The sequence below is a fragment of the Emydura macquarii genome, unplaced genomic scaffold (assembly GCF_026122565.2).
Source record: "Emydura macquarii macquarii isolate MOO-44397 ecotype Brisbane River unplaced genomic scaffold, CSIRO-AGI_Emac_v2 contig_2768, whole genome shotgun sequence".
NCBI classification, from domain to species: Eukaryota; Metazoa; Chordata; order Testudines; family Chelidae; genus Emydura; species Emydura macquarii.
This window is the reverse complement of record NW_027132905.1, coordinates 4,263,777-4,290,978: the sequence shown is the minus strand read 5'-3', so window position 1 is coordinate 4,290,978 and position 27,202 is coordinate 4,263,777. Positions and strand designations below refer to the sequence as shown.

At 51.9% G+C, this 27,202-nt stretch overlaps 1 protein-coding gene across 2 annotated transcripts in view; it reads right to left on the bottom strand.

Annotated features, from left to right (window-relative positions):
- CAMK2A (calcium/calmodulin dependent protein kinase II alpha) overlaps positions 1–16,374 on the bottom strand; it is a 70,735-nt gene extending 54,361 nt beyond the window's left edge. For both annotated transcript variants that reach the window (XM_067566926.1, XM_067566928.1), the window contains exons 1-2: positions 16,237–16,374; positions 3,253–3,347 (exon numbers count right to left, since the gene is read on the bottom strand). In XM_067566926.1, the coding sequence (XP_067423027.1) occupies positions 3,253–3,347; positions 16,237–16,298 (157 nt within the window). In that variant the 5' untranslated portion in view covers positions 16,299–16,374. The remainder of the gene's footprint in view (positions 1–3,252; positions 3,348–16,236) is intronic.
- Positions 16,375–27,202: the final 10,828 nt, after the last annotated feature.

Here is a 27,202-nt window from a genome sequence, read left to right as displayed (position 1 = left end):
CTGAACACAGAAGTGCACCCATGACACAAGCAGCAGCAGCAGGGGCTGGCTGCCCCGAGAATGTGCCTAGCATTTCAGATGGGATTGTACTCCTGGGGGCTAGCTGCTCACGCAGCCGCGGCTCCGCTTCTGTTTCGATCAGGCCAGCTCAGTCAGGGCTAGCGCAAGTATGTCTGCTCTAGCCAGAAGTTAGACCTTCCAGCCCCGATGCAGAAAAGCTGCCACTGCCCCGGACATGGATACATCCAAGAGGTTCGTCTCTAATACTTTCAGTCCAACACCTTTAAAAGTGGCTGGCTTCAAGGCTGAGCTTGATAAGTTTATGGAGGGATGGTGGGATGGGACAACCTAATTTGGCAATGGACTGATCTTAGATTACTAGCGATAAATATGCCCAATGGTTGTGAAGGGATGTTAGATGGGTTCTGAATTACTACAGAGAATTCTTTCTGGGTGTCTGGCTGGTGAGTCTTGCCCACACGCTGATCACCATATTTGGGGTCGGGAAGGAATTTTCCCCCAGGGCAGATTGGCATAGGCCCTGGGGAGTTTTCGCCTTCCTCTATAGCATGGGGCACGGGTCACTTGCTGGTGGATTCTCTGTACCTTGAAGTCTTTAAATCATTATTTGAGGACTTCAATAACTCAGTCTTATGTCAGGGGTCTATATAGGAGTGGGTGGGTGAGGTTCTGTGGCCTGCGTTGTGCAGGCGGTCAGACTAGATGATCATAATGGTCCCTTCTGACTGTATAGTCTATGAATCTATGTGTCTAAAAGTGGCAGTGGACCCGGTGGAAGAGCTGGCCCGGTGGCAGGGCCCCACTCAGCTTGGGGCAGGTGAAAGTAAAACAGGAGGGAGATGAAGACTGATGAAAACCTTTTATTACAGCAGGTCGGTGGCAGGGCAAAACACTCCAGTGCAGCGAAGCTGCCAGGCTCACCCAGGTGGAAGTGAATTTGGCGACACAGGACAAGGTCTGCTTTCAGTCTGCTTTCAGGGCCAGAGAGCCCTGGAGAGCAGCAGGAGATTGTCAGGGACTCACAAGTTATTACAGCTGCAAAGAAAAATGGCTTCTACATTTGTCTTGACAGTTTTGGGTCTCGGACACGGTGATGAGCCGTTGCACAGCCAGTTTCACCGAGAACAGCAAAAATCAATTATGCAACTTTTTGCAGCTGATGTTTGTGTGTGTGTGTGGCTGGGGGCGGGAGGAGGAAAAGCGGAGGGGATTGCCCTGAACAGCAGCTGGGACCAAACGCAATGAGCCACATTCTTCTGAGGAAGAGATTTTCCACTCTGCAGAGCGCAGCCATTGCTCGTGGCAGGCTCCAGTGGCTGAGCAGCCAGGCGGCTGGGACAGGCACCCGTGAAGAGAACTGGGAAAGAGGACCCAGGCGGAAAAGAGAATAAGTTCTTCTTCCATTGCTGGAGGACCAGGTTTCTCAGGGCTTTTCAGATAGAGAGGACAAGGGGAGTTTGTGCAGGGTTTACTCCAGGGTTTGATCTCTCCTGCTAATGTTTTCACCCTATTTTTCAGTGGCAGCAGCCTCTGGCACCTGTCTCAGGTCACTGCATGGTCTCTGCTCCCCTGCGTCTGCTTCACTTGGAACAGCCGGACCCAGGCTGACCAGGGGTTGTAGCAGACTCTCCAGCTGGAAGAGCAAAGCACGAGCCGAGCCCTTTGAAAAGGGAGGATGCCCTTCGGGTGCTGCTTAGAACATAAGAATGGCCACACTGGCTCACCCCCATGGTCCAGCGAGCCCAGCATCCTGTCTTCCGACAGTGCCAGGTGCTTCAGGCAGAGTGAACAGAACAGGGCAAGTAGCGAGTGATCCATCCCCTGTCGTCCAGTCCCAGCATCCGGCAGTTGGAGGTTCAGGGATACCCAGAGCGTGGGGTTGCGTCCCCGGCCCTCTTGGCTAATAGCCACTGATGGGCCTGTCCTCCATGAACTCATCTCATTCTTTTTTGAACCCGGTTATGTTTTGGCCTTCACCACATCCCCTGGCACCGAGTTCCACAGGCTGACTGTGCGCTGTGTGAAGAAGTCCTGCCTTCCGTCTGTTTGAAACCTGCTGCCTGTTCATTTCACTGGGGGAGCCCTGCTTCCTTATGGCAAGGGGTAAATAACACTTCCCTATTCACCTTCCCCACCCCTTTCCTGGCAGTGACTGCTCCTCACTGTGGAGATTCTCTGCTGAGCACCTCCCTACACTGCTACGGCAGCCACAGCCCCCCGTGACATGGGGAAGGCATCCTGGGGACAGTATTGAGGAACCAAGGTTAAAGTCTATGGCTGCGTGGTTTTAGCTCTCTGTATCTGTGCTCTGCGTCTCCTCCTGCTGCATGTAGGACATGACAGTCATTTTTACTGTCACCGCTGCAGACACGCCCCACTGTCACCTGTCTGGGCCCCTTTGCTGGGTGAGGCTCTCCTGGGTCTGCAACTCCCTCCGTGCCAGCTGAGGGGGCGTGACCAATCACACCCAGGAAACCCCCGGCAAAGAAAGACACGCAGCAGCCCCGCTGGGTGCAGAGAGGGGCTGGGCTTCTGAGTTCAGCTGGCTAAAAAAACTTCTAGAAATGCCAACAAAACCCAGGCCTGAACCACAGTGAGCAGGAAAGGGTCACAGGCTCGAGGCCTGGCAGCTGCTTCGCCACCGGGAAGGAAACAGCTCCACAGGCTGGGAACCGTGATTCAGAGAAACTGAAGCAAGACGGGGACTGCGGAGGAGGGGCGAAGTCAAACGCGGAATAAAAGCCATCACCACAGCTCAGCGTGAGGGCTCTAGAATGAGTCCCCCATGGGAGGTCGGATCCTGGGGGGCATGGAGCACTCGCAGTTCCCACAGGTGTCCACGGGAGGTGGGCTGTTTCATGGTATGTTTTCATGAAGATAAAAGCTTAGCTTGGATAATCGGCTTTTCTATCCTTAGCCCTTTCTCTCTTCTCTGCAACCCCGTTACCCAAACATGGGCTGGGTCCCCCCTCACCCGTCCACATGAGCATCATGTCCCAGTTCCATGCCGAGAAAGGGGATTCGATTGTTCAGGAAAACATGCCCATCTCCCTTCCTTCCTTCCTGCAGTTCCCAGCCACAGTGGCCCTCAGAACAGAACCCTAGGCAGGCACGACTAAAGGTTAACACTCGCCTTGGACCAAGCAGAGGAGTTGTGAAAAACAGGGCAGTGGAATCAGTGTAAAAGCACCTGCTCCCGGGAGGTATGCCACGAGACTTTAGCGCACCTACCTCTGGCAGAGAGCTTCTTGGTGTTTATGATCTTGGCTGCATACTCCTGTCCCGCCAGCACCTTCACGCATCTCCGGACGATTGAGAAGGCTCCTCTGAGGGAGACAAGAGTGCAGAAAATGAAAGGGGTTGTACTCAAAAGGAAAAGCAAGAGAGTCACTCGGCACCTGCCAGCATCAGAGACTTGCAGACGGAAACACACCCTTGAACTCTGGACAAGCAGAGTTTTTTGGGGACAGACTGGATAGTGGTAATTAGTGTGACTGGAATGACAGGGATTATCCCATCCAAACTGGGCTAGATGGCACAGGCAAGACTGTTAGGAAAACGTACAGTACAAAGTGCAACATTTGCCAGTGATTGGCTTAGGAAGGGGTAACAGAAAGGAAAGTGGCTTTTATACACAAACTAATTGTGCTTCTTTTGGGTCTTTTTATTGGGTTTTCTACTGTAAAATTATTGTAATAACACATAGGCAGATGTAAACAGGGTCTCAAAAATCCAGATCAGCAACAGGGAATTTATGCCACAAGAAGCCACTTCTGCTAGCAAACACCCGTAATCCAGTTCCATGTGTCACGGAGAAGCATCTCTCAGGGTATTTTAAGATGATGGATGAATGAGTCAATGTGTCTTGGGATCGCTCCGTGAGTGAGTGTGTGTCTTGGAATCACACGTGCATCTCAGGGCCAGGTGGAGGAATCTATGTATGGCATCTTGGAAGCACACAGGCACATGCGGGCCCCACCTCTTGGGCACATGTGGGTGCCTTAGGCTGGGGAATGTATGTCTGGGGTGAATTGTGGGTCATGTGTCTGCCACAAGCCGGTGAATGAATGTGTCTGTCTGCGCATGCGTCTCAGGATCATGAACGTGTGTTTTCAGGGATCATACGGAGGGTGACTGAGCATACGTTGGGATTTCAATCCTGGGTGCCTACGGGGCTTTACCATCCCAGTCTGATCTGCTGCATTCTCTGCCATTCCAACTCGGGGTCTCTCCAGAGCAGAGACTGCATAACCTGTTGAGTGGAGCCAGACTGTGTGGTACTTTTATGATGTGTACAATACACCCACTTGGCAATAGAATGAAACCTGCCGGTTTCATTGCACTTATGATCTAAGCAGATTCTGAACCCAGATCTTAGCTGGGGGTGGTAACAACTCAGACCCTCTGTGAATCAGCACAGAGGGGACTGCAACGCGCACTCAGCAGTGGGTTATGAAAGGCTAATGCATTAGTTCACAGCATCACTGAGTCCCGTCTCCTCCAGGGAAAAAGCCTATCTGTAAACAGGGCGACCCAGGTATATTTGGAAGATGGTGAACGGAAGCCACCAGCGTGAGATGTGCTGCAGAGTTTGACGAACTGCCACAGTTCACTAAGAGCTTGGACAACCCTCTATGCCTGAGTAGGTGTCTCCTTTGCCAAGAAGGTGACAGATCCACACAGCATTCTGCTTTGAAAGGGGACTCAGTGAGTCACCCCCCACTTCCTGCCTCCATTCAAACATCGTTACTGCCCACGGGGACCCCAGAACTCAGCGCTTGGAGAGTTTTTCCAAGGCAGTGGCCCCACTGTCCCCTGAAGCAATGAGACAAGCGATATCAGAAATGGAAGTCATGGCTTTTTATTCTCTCTGTAGATCCATAATGTGGCATCATTTTGGGATGCTAACCCAGCTGAGACCAACAAACTCATCGCACGTTAGGAACTCACTCCGGATTTGAGCCCATGTTGCAGAGCTGCAGGGGAAGACACAATCCCACCCGCACCAGCCCTGCTGAATAGGAGCTAGGACTCCTTGCATTCAGTGATCTTTCTGCCAGAGCCATTCAAATCAGTAAAACAACAATCAAAAGCAATTCCCCCGCCTGTCCCCGGTCCCCCCTTCACTCTCCCCCAAAATGGGAAAGAATTAAATCAGGAAACAGGCTGCAGGCTCTCTGCTGAGCAATGGCGAACAATTGATTTTCCCGGTGGGGGCGGAAGAAGGTATGCAATTTGGGTTTGAATATGACTCTTTAGTAAGATGGGAAAGCAATGGGGTGCGAGAAACCGCAGTAAAGAACTTACTGAAAGAAGCCAACCTACACTCACGGAGCCCCTGCTGGAAAACATTGCTCAGGGTCACGTGACTGCAGACAGCAGGGCTAGCCACGGGAGACTCTTCTGGAGGGGTTCGAAAGCCAAGAAAGCCAAGCAGGAACTTTCCCAGCCTCTCTGTCCTGCGGGAACCTGAGATTTGTTCTTGGCCTCTGTAAGATCTGAACTATTAATATCCCTGGAGCCTGGAGGGCAAGGGGCTTAACTGGAATATGGGGGGCAGGGGAGAGAGAGGAGTGAATGTTGCATTTCATTCCTGCTTCCCCACTGAGGGTGTTACCCCAGATGTTGATCCAGCGAATAGCAGCCATATTGTGTGCATTCAACCATCATGAATTAGTAAAATAGAACATCACATAGTTACGGGCTAATTTGAACAACCAGGGCTTCCAGAAGCAAGGTCAGTGCAGGCTGGCAGTTTCTGTTAATCAGAATGGGTGGAGAAGAGGAAAGAGTGAACAATTTGAGACTGAAGGAAAACAAGTAGACGGGAACTTTGAATTTAGGTGCCTTTGATACCGAAGCTTATTATGGCAAAGATTGTTAGGAACATGTTGTTAATAAGTAGTTAGATATTGAAGAGAGGTGAGGATCCAGTAGGAGTCACTATGATGTGTGCGTTGTGTGATAGTATAAAAGGACTGGATAATAGAGTGTTTGGAGCAGTTTGAAGCTATCAAAAGAGACTTTTCCTGACACCTTTACTCCCTGGAGGGGAAACATCCAGCCAACGCTGATCTGCCGTAATTGCTCAATATCATCCCAGAGTCTAGGTAATTATTTGGGATGTTTTGAATCTATTGCTTATGTCTCTGTGTGCTTAAATCTGCTAAATACTAGTTTTAGATAAGCGCATGCTTGCTCGTATTCATCTTTATCAGATGGAAACGCTGTGTTCCCACTGATTTGTTCCTGAAACTGCCTGGAGTGAAATAATTAAGTTACCACTGCCGTGGGTTCTGAAAACCCTGGATAACAAGGGGCCACCCATCCATTCCAGGTCCTTGAGGCTCCCCGCGTACATTTGTGTTCATAAAGACTGCCGTCCTGGAAGTGTGGGATTTGGGCACCATTTGAAGAGCCTATCTCCCCATCAGAATCCCAAACTCTGGTACCTGGCTGGAAGGAAATCAGTGTTCTCATGCCTGGCAAAGCCTCCATACCTTGCAGACAGAACTAGTCTACATAACCGTCCATCTGTCATTGTCACCCACCTCCTCCCTCCTCCACGTTGCTCTTTGGTAGTTACACCTGTGTAACGCATCGTCCCTTAATTTAGACTGTGAGTTTTTTGGGGTGGGGGCTGTCTCTTCCTGGGTGTTTGCCCAGCCCCCAGGCGCCCATTTGAACTAGGGACTCTGGGTGTTAGTGCAATACAAATAGGGCTAAAGGTGCCATCCCGCCACTGCTGACTTTCACGATTTTATTATGAATCTAATAATATTTGGGGGGTTTTCTTAAGGCCCCGATGTCTGGCTTCGGATTCACTCTTTGAAATCTCAGCTTTCATTTAAAAACCAATAAGGAAACATCTAGCCCTTGAGGTTTTGGATGAAAGCCTGAGAATGTGGCCCGGGTGCGACACCATGGCTCAGATAGCAGAAGGCAAAGAAAAAGGCCCAAGAATGCTTAGGTTTTTTTCATCTCATGATTTTTGAGGTCCATGATTTTTTGAACAGTCGGGGTTGACAAGAGGGAGGGTGCCCTCAACTCCCACAGCTTTCAGGGCTTGCCAAGGGCATCGAGCCCTTACCAAGTCATGACCTGCTATCTAAGTATGGACTGGAAGCCCAGGCTGCGATCTATGGGAGGCAGAGAGTTCACACTCTGATACCTGGCTCTCTCCCACTGTATACCCTGGGAACCCTCATGGTGCCTGAATGGCTCATCAGGAAGCTGCCAATACATCGTGGACTGGATTGCTATAAATCCTGTAACTTTCCACTGTCTAAATAAATAAAGGGAAGAATTCATTTAAATTCAAATAAACAATCCAGAAAGAGGAAGCATCAGGAAACCTCAGATGATCACAGTGGAGGAAGCTGGGGCACGAGCCTTCCACCACCACAAGTTTTAACATACTTGATTGTTCCGTTCTTGTCTTTTTAATAGAGCCCAGAAATGCCATGCAATGAATTCTGAGGAGGCCAAAGAGGGCAGCAGCAGGAACATGGCCCTGACCTTTCATCACAGGAACAGGGAGTTTCAATTTGGCTTAAGTAACAAGTGAAATGAGTTTGCAGGGCTCAGCCGAGTCCTGAGCGGATCTTTATCAACGTCACAAAAACTGCCGTGTTACAGTGTTTTTCTCTGCTCAGCAGACTCCGGGACTGAGCATAGGAACAGAGGAATTGCCAGACAGAATCAGACCTGAGGTCCATTCAGTGGTCTGTCTCTGACAGGGGGCAGTACAGATGGCTCGGAGAAGACATAAAAACCCTGGCAACGAGTTCCACAGTCTTAAAATACATTGTGAAAAATATTTCCTTTTATTGGTTTTGAATTTCTCATCTTTTACTTTCATTAACTGGCCCCTTGTTCTTGTGTTATGAGACAGAGAGAGAAGGAGTTCCTGATCTACCTTCCCCAGAGCATTCATTATTAGATAATATTTTATCATTCCCCTTTTATTCATCTCCTTTGTAAGGTAAACAATCCCAATCTTTTCAATCTCTCTTTAGAGGAGCATTTTTCTGTGCCTTGATCATTCGTGTCTTTCTGAAACCCCTTAGTTATGCAATATCCTTTTTGAGCTGGTTGACCAGGACTGCACCCCAAAAGAGACCACACCATTGATTTTTACAAGGACTATGATTCTATGACATTACTCTCTGTCCCGTCCCTTATGCAGCATAATGGCTTGGCTGCTTTTGGATCCTACCTTAGAAGCCATCTCCACTAAGCTGTCTGCAGCGATGGCCGAGTCCCTTTCTTGTGCTGATATGGTCAATTCAGAACGTTGGAATAGACTGGAATAGCAAGGGGTGTTGCAGGCCAGATGTGAAGTGCACTGGGAGAGCTGGGTGGGGAGCCCAGGACTGGACTATGACCTGGGGGTGTCACCAGTCAGCACGGAGGTACATTGACAGAGCTTTGCTGAAACTCTGAGAATAGCAGGAAGTGCTACAGCTTTGGAGAGGGGTGTACGAGAGAGAATGCCTTGCAGAAAGGTGTGGCTACATCCACACGTGTGGCCTGACATTTGTCTACAGACTAACATCCCTGTGTGCATGGCTCAGGGAACTCGGTGTGTGTGTTTCAGGTGGATGGGGGCTTTAAAGGGTGGGTGCGTGTGTTTGCACAGGTGGGGAGATAGAGTCGAAAGGATCACATAACTGGCACCATCTAGGCTAGCTCTGCCTGCATGATGCTCAAGACACTCACACGCTCAGTGGGCAGTCGCTGGGGAGGATTCAGAGTGCACGTTGCATGGCGCTGTTTGCACCAGTCTTGACTGCAGCAGGACGATGACCTGTGGCTGGCAATGGGCGCTGCTAAACTGGAGCTTTACATTTAACTGCAAGCCTAGACAGGGCCCAGTCACTGCACCCAAGAACTGTGCTTCAGCAGGGGCACAGGATGCTGCTGATCACCAACAGCAAGGAGGAGATTTGTTTTTAGAGACAGGCTTCGGGCCTGGGCCGTGTGGGGTGCCCAGAGGGTCTGCATGGGGTGTTCTTAAAGCTTGGGGGGGGGCTGGGAGGTTGTCAGAGGGCCCTTTGGGTGAAGGCTGCAGGCGAGGTTTGCAAGGGGGAGGGGTTGGAGGAAGTATACAGAGGGCCCTTGTGTGCATGCTGCAGGGAGCATGCACCAGCTGCCTGCCGCAGGGGGATTCAGAGTAGCTATATTTCAGTCTGCGTGTGGGTGGGTGAGTGGGTGCATGGCGCCTTGCATGCATTGAAACATGTGCAGAGCTAAAGTAAATACATGCTTCCTCTCCTTGGATTTACCAGCGCAGCCCCAGTCCTTTCCGGGCTGCTGCTGATCAGACACACACATACACACACACACACAACCCTAGAACGTAGAACGATCCAAGCCGGGACCAACACCGGGCAGCAAACTCTGCAGCGTTTAGGCCTCACTTCAAGTCCTGAAGCAGAACAAGCATCTATTGGCGCAGGCCAGGGACACGACTCCAGCCCCGTCAGAACGTGGTGCCAAGCACTGAGAACCTCGCTCCTGCCACTGGAGAGGCAGACCCGCTGCAGAAAATAGCGCCTCAGGAAACACTGCTCTGGTCCCTCGGCCTGCCCAGCCCCTGTCACACTGTGATTCCATCGGATCTGCCTTCCCCAGCTCCCACAAACATGGGGTATCCCCACCCCCACTCCCTGTCAACATACATCAGGCTGTATTGCCTGGCTAGCTTCCCCAACCCACCTGCTCCAGCTCCCGCTCAGCCCAGCCCAGCCCCTCATCCCCAATGAGCCACTTTGTAGCGAGGGTGGAGTTAACAAATCACCTGTAGCAGTGAGTCAGCTGGATTCACTTAGCATTTGCCAGTGGGCTCAGTACCTGCTAAGGGGGCTGACTCCCAGAACACAGCCCGCCTGGTACACCCCCCTAGCCCCAGGTCACCCTGTGACCCCCTTGATCTGTGATGCCCAAATCACGGTACGGTTGGTGGGACGGCACCACCCCTACCGGTTTTGGATAGAGACAGTAAGAAGCAAGGTGATGGTGGAAGAGGAGGAGAGGGCAGGCGTCTCTGCCGAATCTTTTAGGTCAGGTTTTGGTGCTGATAAATAAAGCCAGGGCGAGGTTTGGATCTGGGTTCTGTTTAAGGGAGGGTGGAGAAACTGTTCCACTTTAGCTTTGGAAGGCAAGAACTGCCCCTGTTTCATTCATTCAGACTGACATCGGCATGAGGTATTCTGCTTAAACCAAGATCATTCTTAATCCAGAATCCCTTTCCAGGGACCCAGTAGCTGACCATCTTGCTCTCTCTCAGTCCAAGCACCAGCTGGCCCACTCTCCCCCTTGCAGTGGCTCATGCAGCTTGCCAGGTTCAGGTAAAGCAGGAGAAAGTGTCACCATCTCCCCCCTGGAGCCCATCACCTGAGGGCTTTACTGGGACACATGCACTCCTCTCTCCCCTCATTCCAGCCAGAGTTGGGCACGCATGCACACACCTGTGCATCCCCTGCCCTCGCCTTGGAGGCTAAGTGCAGGGTCAGCCTTAAGTGTTAGCACAGCAGGAGGCCACACAGGCTCTGCAACACCCAGGCCAGCCATGGGAGCCGATTGCCGGCAGCCCACGGCTGCGCCAGCAGACGGAGGGCAGCTCGTGACCTCTGCCTCCACCCTGGCAGCTGGCAGGAGGTGGCTGCATCAGCAGTGGCTCTGACACAAGGACACTTTGCGTCTCCATGTTTCACACCTTCCCTGCCAGCACCAGCCTGCGATGCTGCTTCCCTTCTGCACCTCCTCCTCCGAGGCAGTTAAAGGATTTATCGCCTTTTCTAGAAAGAAGAGGGTGAGTGGGTGGAGGGGGGTGCTTTTTTTTTTTTTTTTTTAAATAAAGTAGTCTTCTTCTGTAGCTCAGGGAGTGACTGGGCTGATTATACAGTGCCGCATGATCCTTTCCTCCCGTAACCTGCCATGGGGGCGGACTCAAAGAGCCGAGAGTAGCCCGGAGCCAGAAAGAGGCATTCCTTCTATTTCTCTCTCTCCAGTTCCCTCCCTTGCTGACTGCCTGCCCTCCCCCCCCACCACCTGTGCATTTCTCTTGTTCTTCTGCCGCTTGTTTTGTTCCCCAGCCTCCGCAGGGCAGATGGAGTTAGTGATCCCTACGGCAAACCACAGAAGGAAAAATGAAAGATTCTCATTTCTCCGGTCAAGGTGGCAAGGGCACCACAGAGTCTGGTTCTTCCAGGAGGAGCCAGGTTAGGAATGGGAGCTCAGCCATGGAGGGAGGTAGACTCTGAAAATCTTTCCTCCTCCCGCTGGGAGATCTTGAGATGGTTCAAATGGACTGATCCAGAAAATGCCCCATAGAGAATAATGTCTTTGTCGTGCCAATTTCTGCCTCCCTCCCCCCGTCTACTCCTGGCCATGCCCAGCCCTCAGACCACAAAGTCTCTCCCCAGGCCTCTCATGAACAGTGCTTCGGCTTTACCTTGGGTGGCGCCATCCTGTACAAACAAAGATCAGCTGGCGGGCAGGAGACGTGCTCAAGCCGTGAACTCTACAGCCAAGGCTGAGCGGAGAGATGCAGGGGCCAGGACACATCAGTGTGCTATTTATGATAAGACAACGAGATGGGAGCCAGGGTCCTTCACGTCTGTTATCTCAATGATCAATGCCTGAAACGTCTGAGGGAGATGGGGAAACCCCCATAATGCACCTAGGAAACCGTGTAATGCTTTCCATGGGGAAGGTGAATTCCTTCCCAACTCTAGATGTGGTTACCCCACCTTAGCAGGAGTAAGGACAACTGCTGTTCTTAGCCATCAAATTAACCAGGTGCTATGACCTGACCCCTACCCACCCCCAGCTTACAGCCCTCCCTTCAACACCGCTACCCTTGGGCTGCTAGGGAAGGTGGCATCAGTGTTTCAGTATTGATTCCCATCACTGGCCAGCCGGAGTCAATCCAGAGGAACGCCAACTCCATCCTCTCTGACGCGTCTCCCCACAGCCTGGCCGAGGGCCCGCAGCACTCCAGGCTCCTACCACTTGGGGAGCGGGAGACCAAGCTCCGGCCAGCAGTGTAACCTTTAGCTCTCAGCCTGTGCCGTAGTCTCTGCGTCATTCCTATGCTGGCAGCTTCAGGGCAATGACCTGGAACTGAAGATGTGACCCCGGAAATCCAAGCTTTTCATCTCCTCGGGGATCTTTGAGTCCTTCCTGGATTCTGCCCCTCAGGAAGGGAGCTGCACATCGAGGACCCTTGCTGGAGTTTGTCATGCCCATGGGACAGAAGACCACCTGAACAATTCCTACTTCTTCCTCTACAGTAGCTTCTGTGATGTCAGTTCACCCACAGCTGGCTGCGATGCATCTTGCAGCCAGGCCCCACCCCTGCGGGTAGATTCTCAGTCCTTGGTTTTGCTTAGAAGATGGATTTCAAGGGAGAGCCTGAGACAAGGATGCCTCAGTTTTTAACAAGTTTCCTCAACACCCCCTGGGGTCAGGTGATCGGCCATGTCCGGCAATGGGCCTGATTTCTTCCACTTGAGCTGAAGTGCTCACAGGTGCATAGGCCAGTCCATTGTTCCTGTCTGCATGCCTCTGCTGGGCGTGGAAACACAGCTGTGTGTTTGTCTGCATCTAGCCAAGCCATGCGAGACACACATTTGGGGATATGACATAGCAGAGTTTCAGAGCTGTACATATGTATGACATGCAGGAAACACGCTGCCATAACAATAATGTTCAGTACGCCATGAGCAGTCCGAAGGAACCTGACACGACATACTTGGCATTAGACAACACACAGTTCCACTATACGGGTGAACATGAATGATACACAAATCACACTATAAGGGTGTACATGGGGTCACAGGTCAAACTGAAACAAGTCAAACAAGACCTGACTTCATTTTGATTTTCCCAACAGCAAAATGAACCCGGCAAAACTGTAATTTCCCCTCAGACAATTCTGATTTCACAGGAACTGCATTTCCAGTTGGAAAACTATTCCAATGGAGAAGTCCGGATAGCTCCTGTCTGCACGTTGTCTTGTCAGCCCAGTCAGTCACAGCAAGGCCCACAATGCACTTAGGAGCACACCCAAGAGATGCAACTGCATCCCGACCTGCAGCCCCTCCGGGCTCACACACAATTTCTTGTCCTCTCTGGAGTCAGCTAGATCTCTTCAACCCACACACACAAAGAACTTGGTGGGTGAGTGAAGGTCAGGGTCCACCCTGCCTCTGAACTATCTCCCTTCATTTGGATCAAGTCTCGAGCTGAACAGTGCCTAGGGGGAGCCTTCCTGTCTACTCAGTGGAAGGTGGGTGGGAGGAGCTGGCAGGAACGTGATCCCCTTGGAAGCACAGGTTCAGTTCCTGGCAGGGCTGGCTCAACCCATCCAACATCCAATGGAAAGAGACTTGGATGAGCAGTGAAAAGCCGAGGTCCCATCTGCTGCATGTGAATGTTGTCCGTTTATTTTGGGATTTGGGCAAAATGCATCCATTGAAAAAGCCTGCGGTCGACAGTTCCAGCGCAGCACAAAACCAGCTGACTGGGGCTTAGATCCCAACAGACGTGCTGGAAGATCAAGACTAAAGATATTAATGATCCGATTATCCTTCCCGAAAGGGGAGGGGCTTGCCTCAGCGTCCTAGGCTACAGTCTCTCCTGTACACCCAGCTATGCAGGGTTTGTGCCTGTGCAATGCTCGGCTGCTGCCCACCCTTCCCCAGAAGCAGCTGCTTTGCAGCAGGGTTGTATGCATCTGGGAAGAGTTTGGGGATCCATCAGGATGGACGGGGATACACAGACACAAAGCATTAATACCATTAATAATGGATAAAACATTCTCCCAGGAACGCTAGAAAATGTGTCTTATTTACTCGAGACTTGGAGGAAGCATGCTCTAGCGTTTGTGTAGAAGGCATGTGCTCACGCAGAGCTCTGCCCCATGCACCTTTTAACCCATCCTGTCTGTGTCACATCTTATTATCCCCCCCCACTCCCTACGTCACACCCCAGCCGATAGCTACCTTTTCCACGCACCCCAGCACAATTTGCAGCCCTCCTTGTTGTGCCATGTACCATTTTTATTCCTGGTCCCCTCCATCCATGCCCGCAGCACCTGAGAACACTTTCCATGGCTGCAGTCCCTCCCACACCTCAACGCGCCACCACCACGCAGCAGCATGAGAGGAGAGATGAGAAACCTCTGGAAGAAACAGGTTCAAAGCAACACCTCGCAGGCATGTGAGGGGAAGAATGGCTTGTGCCTCTCAGACTGAACCACCTGCTTTATCTCCATTGATTGCACAGACCTGGTCACCGATTCATTGCTCCACTTTGGTCCTAATCACAATCATCCAGGAGTGACGCAGCCACCAAACACAGGTGAAAATAAATACAGTGTCTTGTGCACCGCACAAGCCATTCTCTGCTTAGACATATATGTACACAGGCATACCACAGAGCCAGCTACACACTGACTTTCCTGGAGTTCATCTGCTTCAGTTAGCAGCAAATTTAGCCCATTCTGTCCTCCTGCTTCTCTTTTGCACAGGAAATCTTGGTCCCTTTAAGTCCAGGAGAAAGCAACCTTCTCACTCTTGATTTCTCCATCCTTGCCCCCACTTTTGTATACCCACATGCTTGCACACAGTCACAAATGTACACAACACCCACCTGTGCGCATGCACATTTAAGCCCATAAAAACATATGTGCCTGCAGGCAGTGATGCATGTACTGGAACAAATTTGCACGCCTACAAATAGACACAACTGAACATTCAATGCAGATGCACACACCATCATGCACAAGCTTCACATGCAGACTCCAACAGCCAAACAAAACCATAGGCGTGCAATGCACAGGTAGACATTCAAAGAGGCACGTACTTGTATGCACAAAATTCACTCGCAAATTCAAATAGATGCATGCAAACATGTAAAAATATTCACATTCGATTCACATGCACTCAAAAAGATGCACCCACTTTATACACACATTTAGATGGATGCATGTGTATGCACACCCCCCCACACACACACAAAACGCACACCAACATAGACAGTCACACACCAGCGTAGACACATAAAGCTCCATCCTGCCAGGGGTGAGCACCCTGAATTCCCACTGACTTCAATGGCAGCAGAAGACATTTGTACCTTACCGGAATGCTCAGCACCCTGCAGGATCAATCCCACAATGCACACACATACATACACATGCACGCTAATAGATACCCACATTTGCATGCATGCACACATATACGTAAGGCAAGACAGACATCTACACATATGCACACAAAGAAATACCCAGACATGCAAACCCAAACACAGCCCACCCTGAACAGGACAGTCTGCTGCAGCCCAGCTGTATGACTTGCTGGGCTTCTTGGCACACAGGCTCCTGACCAAGAAATCAAAAGCCGTGCTGCCCCTAAGAGAGGTCTAACTACTTTGAGCTAATAAGGGCAGCAGAGAAGAAGGATGAGGGGGTGGCTCCTGTCCTGGATTCTTCCAGGAATTTCTAAACCCCAGTTCTCCTGGGAGACAGTGATCACCAAGCAAGTTGCTTCCTGCTGGCAAGCCAAGCCCTGTGAATTCCAGCACAAAGTATCTCACTTAAAAAAAACAACAACAACTTAGAGCAACGCACAATGGAACAAGCACTCAGCCAGCTGCCTAGATCTGATCCTTCGTCTCCCTTGATGCAGCTGGACAAGTTTCCAGGAAGAACAGCATCCTTTTGGAGGTTTGCTTTCTTAAATAAGGGTCATTTCACAGTTGCCCCCCTTTTGCAGAGGCGGCTCGGAAGGACAGCAGCAGTCCCCGAAGAACACACAATGAAAGCCATTCACATAGACACAGATGCTTGAACCTCTCCACCTTTCCCAGGCCGATCCCCCTTCCTGACAAAAGCGGAGGGCAAAGGAACCTGATTTTATGTGCCGCCACATTAATTCTGGGGGAACAAAGCAGAGAGGGTCAGGGGCTGTTTCCCTGTTCTCCAGCTCTGCGGTCCTACCCTTTCACGCTTTACAGTTTGTGTGACCCTGCTCCCTTATGAGTTTGATTTTACTGTTCACTCCCTTGCCTTTTCTTTCCTCCAGAATCCCAGTTGTTCCCATTTCAGTTAATTTCCACCCCCCCGCATCTTCCTCCACCTTTGATGCCAAAACCTCTCTCAATACTGATGCCGCACCACCACTGTTCTGAGCCCTGTCACCAACTTACTTGCCCAGTTCTTCAAAGAGCTGATATTCCTCGGTGAAGCGGGTGCAGGTGATGGTTGCCATCCCGGACGGTGAAGCTCCCTCACCAGCGTGGACTTTGGAACAAGCGCCTTTCCTCTCCCTCCCTCAGTCTCTTTTTGTTCCTAGTGTTCTCTCCTCTCAGAGGTAAATAGGGGAATATGTTTGATTGACAAGCCAGGAGATAATGATGAGGGCAATTTGTCTTCGCAGCCTCACAAGCCTTCGTCAGCATCCAGGTCCCCATAGCAACCACGTCTGGAACGCCCTGTTTCTGTTGCCCAGGCAACAGCTTCCCAAACACCTTCCTCTGCTGCTGCTTGCAACTCTCTAACGCCCTACCTCTGCAACTGTGGAAAATGCAGCCCCCTGGAAAAGAGCAAGCCACTTGCGAAAAGAGGTTCCCCAAAGTCTGAAATATAAATATTAAAAGCCAATTAAGCCATACAAAGAATTAATTGGGGCAAAAAGGTTACCGTGGAAACTGCAGTTTCCATGTTACAGGACCGTCCCTGGAAAGACAGGATGATGTTGCCCTGGCAACTGCATCTCGTTCTCCAGAAAGACAGGTATTGCAGAGTTGCCCTGGCAACAGCATAGTTCCAAGGTTTGGCAAGAGATGCCTCATTGAAGCCAGACCTAATTTTTTTTTTTTTTTTAAGTTGCTTGCTTTATTAGACTGCTGACCATCATCTGTGGCCATAAGACAAGCAAAGTGGGTGCATTCAGAGAGCCAGACCTCCTTTCAAAATGAATAAGTGAGTCAAACAACGCAAACGGAATGGGTTCCCCACACCCCCCTTTTAGAAAGGAGCATCTGAGCTTTATTCCCAGGGGGCCATCTGCCCCAGATTCTACTGCAGCGGGGAGCTGTGTGTTTGCCCTTGGAATTTTTGTTCGGTTCAATCTCCTGAGAGATAGGAGCTGCATCTCCACAGCCCTGGGATGGAGCCATTCTGCGCATGTGCCGTTGGGGAGAGGGGACAGGACAGAGGGGCAGCAGTTGCTATATAGGACTGAACGGCAGCGCTGGAATAGGCAGCCCCACTGATGGCATAGCAGCAGCAGAGCAAGCCTTGGATCAGGCTGCTGATCCTGACTCCTGCCTCTTGGCTGGCTGGGAGTTTGAGACAGTTACTTCTCTGATCGGGGGCGGCTCTCTTTTCACAGCTCTTTACCTTAAAGGTCAGCTGCAACAGAGACAGGGGAAAAAGTTTGTGCCTCCCCCCTCTCCCCCCCACTTAATTTATAAAGAAGGCTGAAAAGGTGGAGAGTTTAAAGGGGTGTGTGGTGTGGTCCTGTTTGTGTCCTATCTTACCAGGATCAGGAGTAAACTGTTATCTTCATGGCCATGCTAGACTCTTTGGAGGAGCTGAAAACTGGAGTGGGAGCTTTCTCAGCCCCTAGCTGAAAAGGCAGTGCTGATCCTTTCCCCAAGAGTGTATTTCTCCCAAGTGTTTCTGAAGCATTTGAGTTAAACGGGTATTTTTAAAAATAAATCATTGTAATCTGGCTGGCTAGAAACCCTTTTCCCTGCTTAGCAGCTCAGCTCTGTAAATGGTGAGGCTACAAACCCATCCGTTCTAAAGTCCTCCAGCACTTCTTCCACAAAAAACAGAGAGCAAGACCATGTGTGTTAAACATAGCCAAACAAGCAGGAAGAAGAAAAAACACTTTGGGAGGAGGGAAACGTTTGAGGTCTTGGCTAGATGGCACCGCTTTCGATTCAGTTCTCTCTTTACCCCAAGAATTAAATAGCATGGATCAGCTGAGCAACCTCCACCCCCACTGACTGCAGCACGTTGCAGGAGGATCTCAGTGCCTGCCTCCTCCCGGTAGAGACGGTGCCACAACTTGCTCCAGGTCACAGGCAATGAACCCAGGTGTCCCCGCTGCCTGGTCTGTGCTTTAGCCCCACATTCCTCCTGCCCCACCAGGCCAGTCTTTGAGCATCAGCAGTGTTATCATCTAGCCCATCGTTTCTCAAACCGAGGACCCCACCCCACAAGGCTGTAGTAAGTGGGTTGTGAGATCACAAAAATAGGGTTATCATATGGCTGGGTTTCCCCGGACATGACCTTTTTTTTTGGGGGGGGGGGGGGGAGGTCCTTGTTTGTCCTTTCCTTGCCTTCCTAGCTGGACGGCTGGAAAGCGGCAGGGCTGGCCTGATATGGTTACTGAGCTCTGGAGGAATCTGCCCGGATGCCTCGAAAGCTGGGTCCGGTATCAAGAGTGGAGGCAGGGATTGTCACAGCCTGAAATATTTTCAAAGGGGAGCCCAGCAAAAAAAAAAAAAAAAGGTTTCAGAAGCCCTGATTTAGAGCACTTAAAAGCAGCCTCCGTGAGTTGCATGGATGCTAAGGGAGAAGGAAGCCTGCTGCTGGACCGGGGACAGACTTGGGCTCAGAGACTTGCGAAACCTGGTGGGGAAGGGTCACTTTAGGCAGATGGGAATCATTTCCCCTTTTGGCTGACACGGAAGGGTTAAAGGGAAAGGAAGATGATCTAACCAGGCAAAAATACAAAGCAATCTTAAGACACAGCTGCTACTTCAGAAGAGAGCGAGGGAGAAGGGAAGGAGGTGGAAGTGGAGGAGGACAGCCAGCGAGCGAGTGAGGAAGGGGAGGGGGAGGAGAAGGAGAGAGCGCACTAATGGCTTTTCAATTAATTGCACTATTACCACCTTCATAAAAGCCACTTCACTTTATTCCCTCGCACGCCGCACTTCAGCTCCCCACTCCCCTGGACCCAACTGGATTCAAAACAGAGCGGCATAAGTGACACCCCTGCCGAGCTCCGAGCAGCCAGCGGCCTCGCGCCCGCCAGCCGGGGAGGGAGCGGAGCGTTTCACATTCAGGAAGTCTAGAACGCAAGGGCCTTGGGAGGCAGAAGAGCTGCCCAAGGGGAGAGAAAGAGTGGGCCAGAGGGCGCTCAGCACCGTGCACATCCCACCGGCGGGTGTCCTTGTCAGGCTTTTCTCTCCGAGGTGACTAAGAAGTGATGTTTGTGTAAATGACAGCGCAGATCATGCGGGGAGCAGTTCGTCTTCCCACACGGCTGCCTGGCTCCTGTTCTCTGGCCCTGGAACGTCTCAAGAGGGAGGAATCTATACAGGGCAGGAAGGGAGCGCCAGATTCGCTCAGCCAGCCGCCAACACAAGAGCCACCTTGCTGGCACAGACGAGGGGCGCCCAGCAGAGGCACCCCATGCCTTTATTTGCCTGGATCCAGGCTCACATCTTGGAGGGTGGGGCCTGAGCAAGGTCCAGCTGTTCCCTTGAGGGTCCTTTGAGCATGTTCCTGGCTCTCTCATCATTGGGACAGACATACTGATCTGCTCCCCTCTCGAGCCCAGGGTGGTCCCTGTCCCCTTCTGTGCTGCCTCCGCATCCTCCCCGCCTCATGACCATATTTATTACTTCCTATTATCACCAAAGGCACGGTGATGCTCAGTCAGGTCCTAGGGGTTGGGATGGTGGCAGATGTCACATGCTAAGCTGAACTGGGTCTAGACCAGTGGTCCCCCAACTCTTGGGGTCACCCTCCCTTACTTCTCCACCCCACCCCAGGAGCCGCAATCAGGAGCTGGGAGCCAGGGCCTGAGCTCTGGCTGGGGTGGGAGCTGCAGGCAGCTGTGGGGTCTGGGACCAGCCACAGAGCTGGGAACCAGGAGCTGGGCCTGGGGCTGCAGTGGGGAGGAGTGGGGTGGAGATGGAGACTGTGTGGCTGGATCGTGCTGCCTCTTCCCCCTCCCTGGGGGCTGGTCCAACCCCTGCCATGCCATTCATGCCAGGGGGGCTCATCCCACAGTTTGGGGACCTCTGGTCTAGGCAGTAGTTCAGCTGGGGATCTCCACAGAAAACTCAAGTGCTACAGAAAGCGGAGTTAGCTAATAACAGGTGTCTTCCTTCTGAGGCAGTGCTGGACCCACGGCATGGTTATAGAAGACACCAGGGGTAGCACTGGGGGCTCTTCTGGTGAAGGCCTAAAACTGAAGCCCTTGACTCTTGCAATCAGTCATCACCTATTCCCTTGCGCTGACCCCAAGAGAAGAGCATTGACCTCAACCTTCTAGCTGTCTTCTAGCTTAGACACTTCCATGCCCCCTCTCTAAAAGTGGTCCCAGGAGTTTCACCTGGACACAGGACCCTTCCCCCTCTTCTTCCAACCTGTCGTGTGGCATTTCTGTGCCTGGTTAGTGGGCTACCACCTTCCCCCTAGCGCTGGCCACGCTGCCGTGTGGGAAGAAACAACACAGGTGTTATTTGTACGGTGCTTGGGGATGAAATGCAGCACGGTCTAGCATTGCTGCAGGAGAACCTCTGAAAAGGCCATTTCCTTCTGCTTGTCACATCCCTGTCCCCTCTCTTGTGGCCTGCTCCCTCCCAAATTCCCAGTCACCTCTACTAACTCCATCACAGGCAAAGGCAGGACTCTATTCAATAGATTGGAAAGCCAGAAGGGACCATGATATCTAGTCTGGCCTCCTGCACAAGGGACCAGAAAATGGCACAGAATAGTTCCTTCCACAAAGTTCATTCCCCTTCCCTCTTTACCCCCGCTCTTGTCTCACAATGCTCCTGAATCATGTAGGCTGAGAACCCCTCCAGAGTACACCCGGCGCCCACTCAGCCTTCACTCCCTGAGCTCTTCCAGCGAGTGGTGGTGCAGAACACAATGTGCTGATGAGGGCGTGACAGCAGGCCCTTCATTGCGTCTGCCAGCTGGGGGAACAAGGGTTTGAGAGAAGCAATTTTCTTCACCTTGGAGCAGTTTGCTGTAGCATGTACTTTGCTGGTTATACATCTCTCAATGGAATTGGAGCACCCCACGGAGACATTGTCTGCCTGCCATCAGCAGCCATTCTAAACTGAAGAGCTTGCTCAGTGCCTGCAACAAGAAACTGACATTTGAGCACCTGCCAGGGTGATGCAATAGGAGGATCCGGCCATGCAGGAGACTGGCGCTTATGGAATTCGATCCTCATGCATGAAGACACACAGACGTGCTTGAACAAACATGCCAGCATCAACACGTACAGTCATCAGCATGGCGCTGTAAGGGGGAAGAGTTGCCCTATACATCCCCTGCAGCAGTAGTATTTCTAGAGCACAGCTGGGCTAACTGACAAAGTCATTTTAAAGGACACTAACTCCTCTCTGAAGGCAGCCCTTTAAAAAGGGAGATGGCTGCAGCCTGGAGGTTCCATAGCAGCTGACTTGGCAGAAGAGAAACAGCAAAGCAGGTTAAAGACCGTGTCGCTAGCCTCCAGAGTGACTGGGATGATCACTGCTGCCCTGCTAGATTAGGACTGAGGAGTGTCCGCCCAGCGTGAACTGGAAGTGTGGCTAATAGAGAAATAATGGATGCCCTAGAGAGGGAGATTTGATTAACCACACTAGGGCTCAGCGGTGGACAGAGGGAAACAGGAGCAAGATTAGAATGAGGAACAGTTTCCAACAATGGAGGTCAGAGCAGCCTGTCTCCTGTTCCTCCCCTGCCCCCAGTAATCGAGGGAGCATCTCACAGGCACCCCCACGATTTACTGTCCTCGCAGCCAGCCCAGAAGGCCCACACCGAGATTTGGGCTCACTCCTGGAAGCTGGACTGACAGTCAGCAGCCAGAAGCACCAGCGCTGAGATGTCAAACCGAAGCCCCTTCACCCCAGTCTCAGAGAACAGCCAGGCTAGAAGTTCGAACCCCTGTGGCTGTTTTCAGAGAGTCAGAGATGGCCCCCCATGTCCCTTTCCATAAGACGGGGTTTAACAGCCAAGGCTGAGTTCCTGCAGATGGCTTCTGTGCTTGTCTACCCAGACCCAGCACCACCTGGATCTCCCTCGCTGCTGTGTGGTGTGACAGAGCACCATGGCAGAATGACGCTGCTCTCAGGGAGGGAGAGCACAGCAGATCCCACAGCAAGCAGATAACGGCAAGGGGAGCAAAGCGTCTACCACAGCTGGGCTTCAGATGTCCTGACCTCAGGAAGGCAGAGCCACTGGACAATAGCTGGCTCGAAACAGAGGCTGGATAATGCTAGGAGCAGCATCAACATGTTACTACATGGTTCTATACGCTAAACTAGGGGTAATCAGCGGATTGTCTCAGATAGGTAAAAGTCCTTCCTACCCCACCCCCCATATAAAGGATTACAGAACTGGGCCTGTCTGTACATTCACAGGTTTCTTCTGCTTTCCTACAAAGTATCAGCAATGGAGCTGGTGGGAAATTGAGTTGCCGCACTCCCCCATGAAAAAAAACTGAGGAAAAAAAATAATGAATTCTCACTGTTGTCAACATTTTTTCCCTGGAATGGTTCTGGTTGTCAGTTGTTGAAAACCAAAAAAATTTTGGCTTTTCAATTAAAGTTTAAAAAAAAAAAAAAAAAAATCTTTCCTGTATGAATTTCTTCAACAAAACTCACCATTGTCTGTCAAGAACTTTAATGGAAAGTTTTCAACTAGGTCTTCTCTCTGCACCATGGCTGCGTCTCCCCATCCACTTTGCCTTTTCCCTTCTGCTCTCTTGGATGCTTATCTAGTTTTCTGGGTCCAAGCTATATTGAATCCTAGACAGATGGCATGGCTTCTTGGCTCAGTGGAGCCCACACAAAACATCTCTGTAAATTGTATGGATGCTATGGTGTCATGACTCCTCACACAGCATCCACATCACCTTTGCCGGAATCTCTGCAGCTGGGAATTTGGGAGAAGGGCAGACACCAGCTCCCCCTGGGTTTTCTCTCACCTCCATTTGTCTCAGGTAATGATCGCGCAGGGTTTGTTTATGCTGGGAGGATGGTGTAGTGGGTCTGGCTGGGGAGCAGAGCCACATATGGAGAGGTGACATCATGGGAACATGTGACAATCATAGCCAGGGCTGCTGGAACAATTTTTATCATGGGGGGGGGGGGGGCTGAGAGTCATTGAACCAAACTGTAAATCTGGTATATAAAAGAAACCACTTCAAGCCAGGGGGTGGGGCAGCACCTATGATCATGGCCCGGATGATACCAGTTTATACATGGCTCACCTTCCCCACACTCCATCAGTGCCAGCTGGTCTCTCACTCCTCGAATCCAAAGCTTCCTATCCTGGTTGCAGAAGCAACAGAGACTTGTGTAAAAGCTGCAGCACCAGGATCCACGGAAGGGTCTCCGCACTTAGGACAAGCCTCATCTCCCCCTCTGACCTTGCTGGTGCCTTCCAGGCAGAGGGATTTCTGTCCAGCCCAGTGTCCGTCCAGCCTGATGTGCACCGTTACCAATGCACATGATAGGGACACGCTGCCATCTAGCGGCAAGCGTTGAGGGACGCGAGACCGCAGAAGGCATTGGTGGTTCTTACCTAGTTAATTGTTTAAACCCAGCAGGTTTTGCAGTGTATATAATCAGCACGTGGTATCTACAAGGCCAGGGCAGATGGCCTGAGTGACCAAAGCCCTGGGATACGTGGTTCGAGGAGCAGTAGGGTCAAGGCAGATGTTGTAACACCAGGCAAGGGCAGTTGGCCCTAGCAATGCCAGGTCTGGATCACACGCAGGCCGGGAAGTGTCAGTTCGGGGACATGCTCAGGAAATCGGTATAGCGATAGCAGGACCAGAGACGGCACTCTGAGAAACGAGGGCCGAGCTTAGAGGCCTTAATAGCAGCAGAGTTACAGCCGGCAGCAATCCCACAGCAAGCACAGAGAGAAGTCAGAGTCCCAGAAACGTATGTGGAAATCTGCTTCCCCTCCAGCCATGTTGGCTGACAAGAGCAGCCCAATAACTAGCCGCAGAGAGGAGCAGCACCCCACGGACCCTACGTGAGGCACGGAGATCCCTGCTTGGCAGAGGAGGATAGGGGGCTTCACATGGGGCGGTACCAATTTAAACACTGGCACTGGAGGGTGCTGCTGGGTGGCGCGCCTTCACACAGGGTGCTGGGGAGAACAAGTAGGCACAAACGAGAGCAAGACAGGGGGCCCCAAAAGGTCCAACCGTGCTGGGATTTGGGGAAGGCTCATGCTGCCCATTGGGTAAGATTGATCTGTGGCTCCAAAAAGATACCAAAAACACCACAGCACCAGGATGGGACGGTACGGGGTGGTAGAAGCCCAATGATATGCAAGAATAGGTTACAACCTAACAGTTCCAGCTTCCAGAGAGCCATAGGGAGCCTCACAGATCCAGTGACTGAGAAGAGAACACCCTCCCGCTCCAGCAGAGATCAGCAATAGACAGACCTACCAGAATAGGAGCGCTGCATCTATCGCTAGAACACGCAGAGCTGAAATGCAGGATATAGATTGCATAGTTGCCAACCCATGAAAAAAGTATAGGGGAAGTTTCCAAAAGAAGCTGGGGTCCCTGAAGAGATGCTAGGGCCCTGTCCTGCAGAGGGCTGTGTGTCCATTATGGTTTGTAGGTTATTTTCAGAGGATGATCTTAATTATGGTCATAAAACTGATTTCAGGGTGTTCTTAAAGTTCTCCTCTCCCTCCAGACCCCAAATCCACTAACCCCCACCTAGCACACAGCGAACTTGCAGTCAGTCATGCCGGCCCTTTGTCACCATGCAACCCTGCAGAAACACACCAGTTCCTCAGGCGCCACGGTCCACGTTGCACAGGGGCCTGTAAAAACCCAAGGCCGGCACGAGCCCAAGAGGGTCACAATCCAGGCCCGGTTCAGGTACATCTCTCAAAGGCAGGATGCTGATCATCACATATGGAAGCCCCTGCTGGGCCCAACAACCCTCTGCCAAACACCCCCCACCCAACAGGCCCTGGATCTCCCCTACTTTAGAGCTATCTTCTCGGGAGAAACCTGCCAGCCGACAGGCTCCCAGGGGTGTATTAGGGACATGGGAGCACCCCTTTATGCCCAGCGGGGTGCAGCACCCTTAGCGCCCTCCAGATTCTGTCAATCATTACCTCAGACCTAAATACTTTAAAGATACCCGCTCTTTTGTAGGAGGAAGGGGTCAGATTTGCTACAGAGGATGCTCACCTCTTCTTTAGCCCCTCAGCTCTTCCAAGGTCCATGTCAGGCTCTTCCTCACTCCAGCACCCCTAGAGCTGGGTTGTAATTCAGGCCACCTGGGCTCTTTTCCCACTCAGCCCTTTCCTTCTAGGCACCAGCCATCAGCAAACAACCACTTCCCACTACCTTCTTTAGGTGCTCCTCTCTCTAGGAGCACCTGCCTGCAGCTTTCTTAGGTCCAGGTGCTCGTTAGTTAATTAGCTGCCAGCCAGCCACCGAGGGAGTTAATTACTTACTGGTGAGCTGAGATGGGCCCTGAGGCCCTCCCCATAGACTCTTCACCCTGAGCCTTCCTCCCACTGGTCACCCTCTTCTTCTCTCCCTTCCCTCCCCAGGGGGCCGGCAGGTAGCAAAGCCCTGCTCCTCCCCGCCTGCCCTGAGCCAGCGCAGGCAGTGGGGCAGGGAAATGAGTCAGTGTCAGTCTCCATGGCAACCACCCCCCAGCCACCCTCAGGATCAGAGCACCACCAGCTCCAGCTTCCCCCCATGCCTCCCACCTCAGCTGCTGCCCCTCGAAGGGATCTGATCGGCTGAGGAGGAGAAAGGCCCCCGCTCTCCATCAAATCATCAGTCTCTGGCCAGTCCCAAAGCTGCAGGAGCTCCGGCCCCGCTGGCCTTCCCCGAGTCCCCTACATGCCCCCGGCCTGCCGGTTCCATGCTTCCCTCCCGCCGTTGTGGGGCACCTTGACAGAGATGTTTAGCCTTGTTTGCCTGTCCCCTGAGGGCAGGTTTCTGCCTCCTCCCACCCCACCCTGGTGCCCCCTCGCTCTGCTTATTCCCTTTCCTCTGGGGGGGAGAAGATGCTCCCACAGCTGAGTCTGGTAGGGGTAAGGGGAGGCAGCTGCCTTCTCTCCTTCCCTGCCCTCCCTGCCTCTGACTGCTCAGCAGCAGTGAGACCAGCAGCCTCTAGCGTTCACAGCCGAAAACTGCGCCAAATCCATTTCCCCCTCAGACCTACGTGCTTGGGGCAGCAAGGCGGAAAAACTCACGGCTTTCCAGTCCCACCTGGGGCTGTCGGCAAGTATGACAGGGAAGCCAGATCTCCCGCCACTGAAATGCAGCTGCCTCTGGGGTGGGAGGCAGCAGCTGTTTGTAGGGCACCCAGCAAAAAAGAGGGAATGTATCTGCATGAAGAGGCGCGGCCTAGGCCAGTATATAGCAGGGCTCTATTTAACCATGCCAGTTCCTGACAGAGCAGAAAGTCCACATGCACCCCTTCACCCTGAGTGCACTGGCCTGGCTGGATGATACCAGAGTGCTGCCTTCTGCTTCACTTGAGCAGACATCACATGTAAGGGAATTCCTCCCCACGTAGGACTATTCCAGCCCTCCCTAGGGTCCTCGCCCGCCCCCTGTCCTATGCTGCATCTTCCACATTCATTCAGTACAATTCGGTGCAAGTTCAACTGCTTTGTCTTGTGTTTTGCTGACAGGACCAGGCCACCAGCTGCTGTTTGCCAGATCAAGTGTGCATTCCTCTATAAAGGCCTTTGAGGCCTCCAGACCATAGCGCAAATGTGAAGCCATCCCATGCTGGTGCCATGCTCCGAGGTATATTTTACACCAGGAGCCACTAGGGGACACTGCAACCCTCACTAACCAGGTGGAAAAGAGCATGGCTAAATATGCATGGCTGCTGTTGCGCGTGGGTGATGAAATGCAGTGCCTGTGAATTGACAGTGCCTGGGATGCTCTATGGTAGATGCTTATAACTCTCATGATATTTCATCAGTATGGTGAGGCCCAATGGACCTGATCCCTCATTGCCCTGCCCCTTGGACAGTCCCATACAGCGGTGCACACAGAAGGTGTGAAACGCTATCACTCTGAATTGCTAGCATTTCACACCCACTTGGCCCTGCCCCTTGCTTTGCACCGGTATAAATCACTGCAGGGCCAGGAGGAACTGGGTCTACTGTATATTAAAT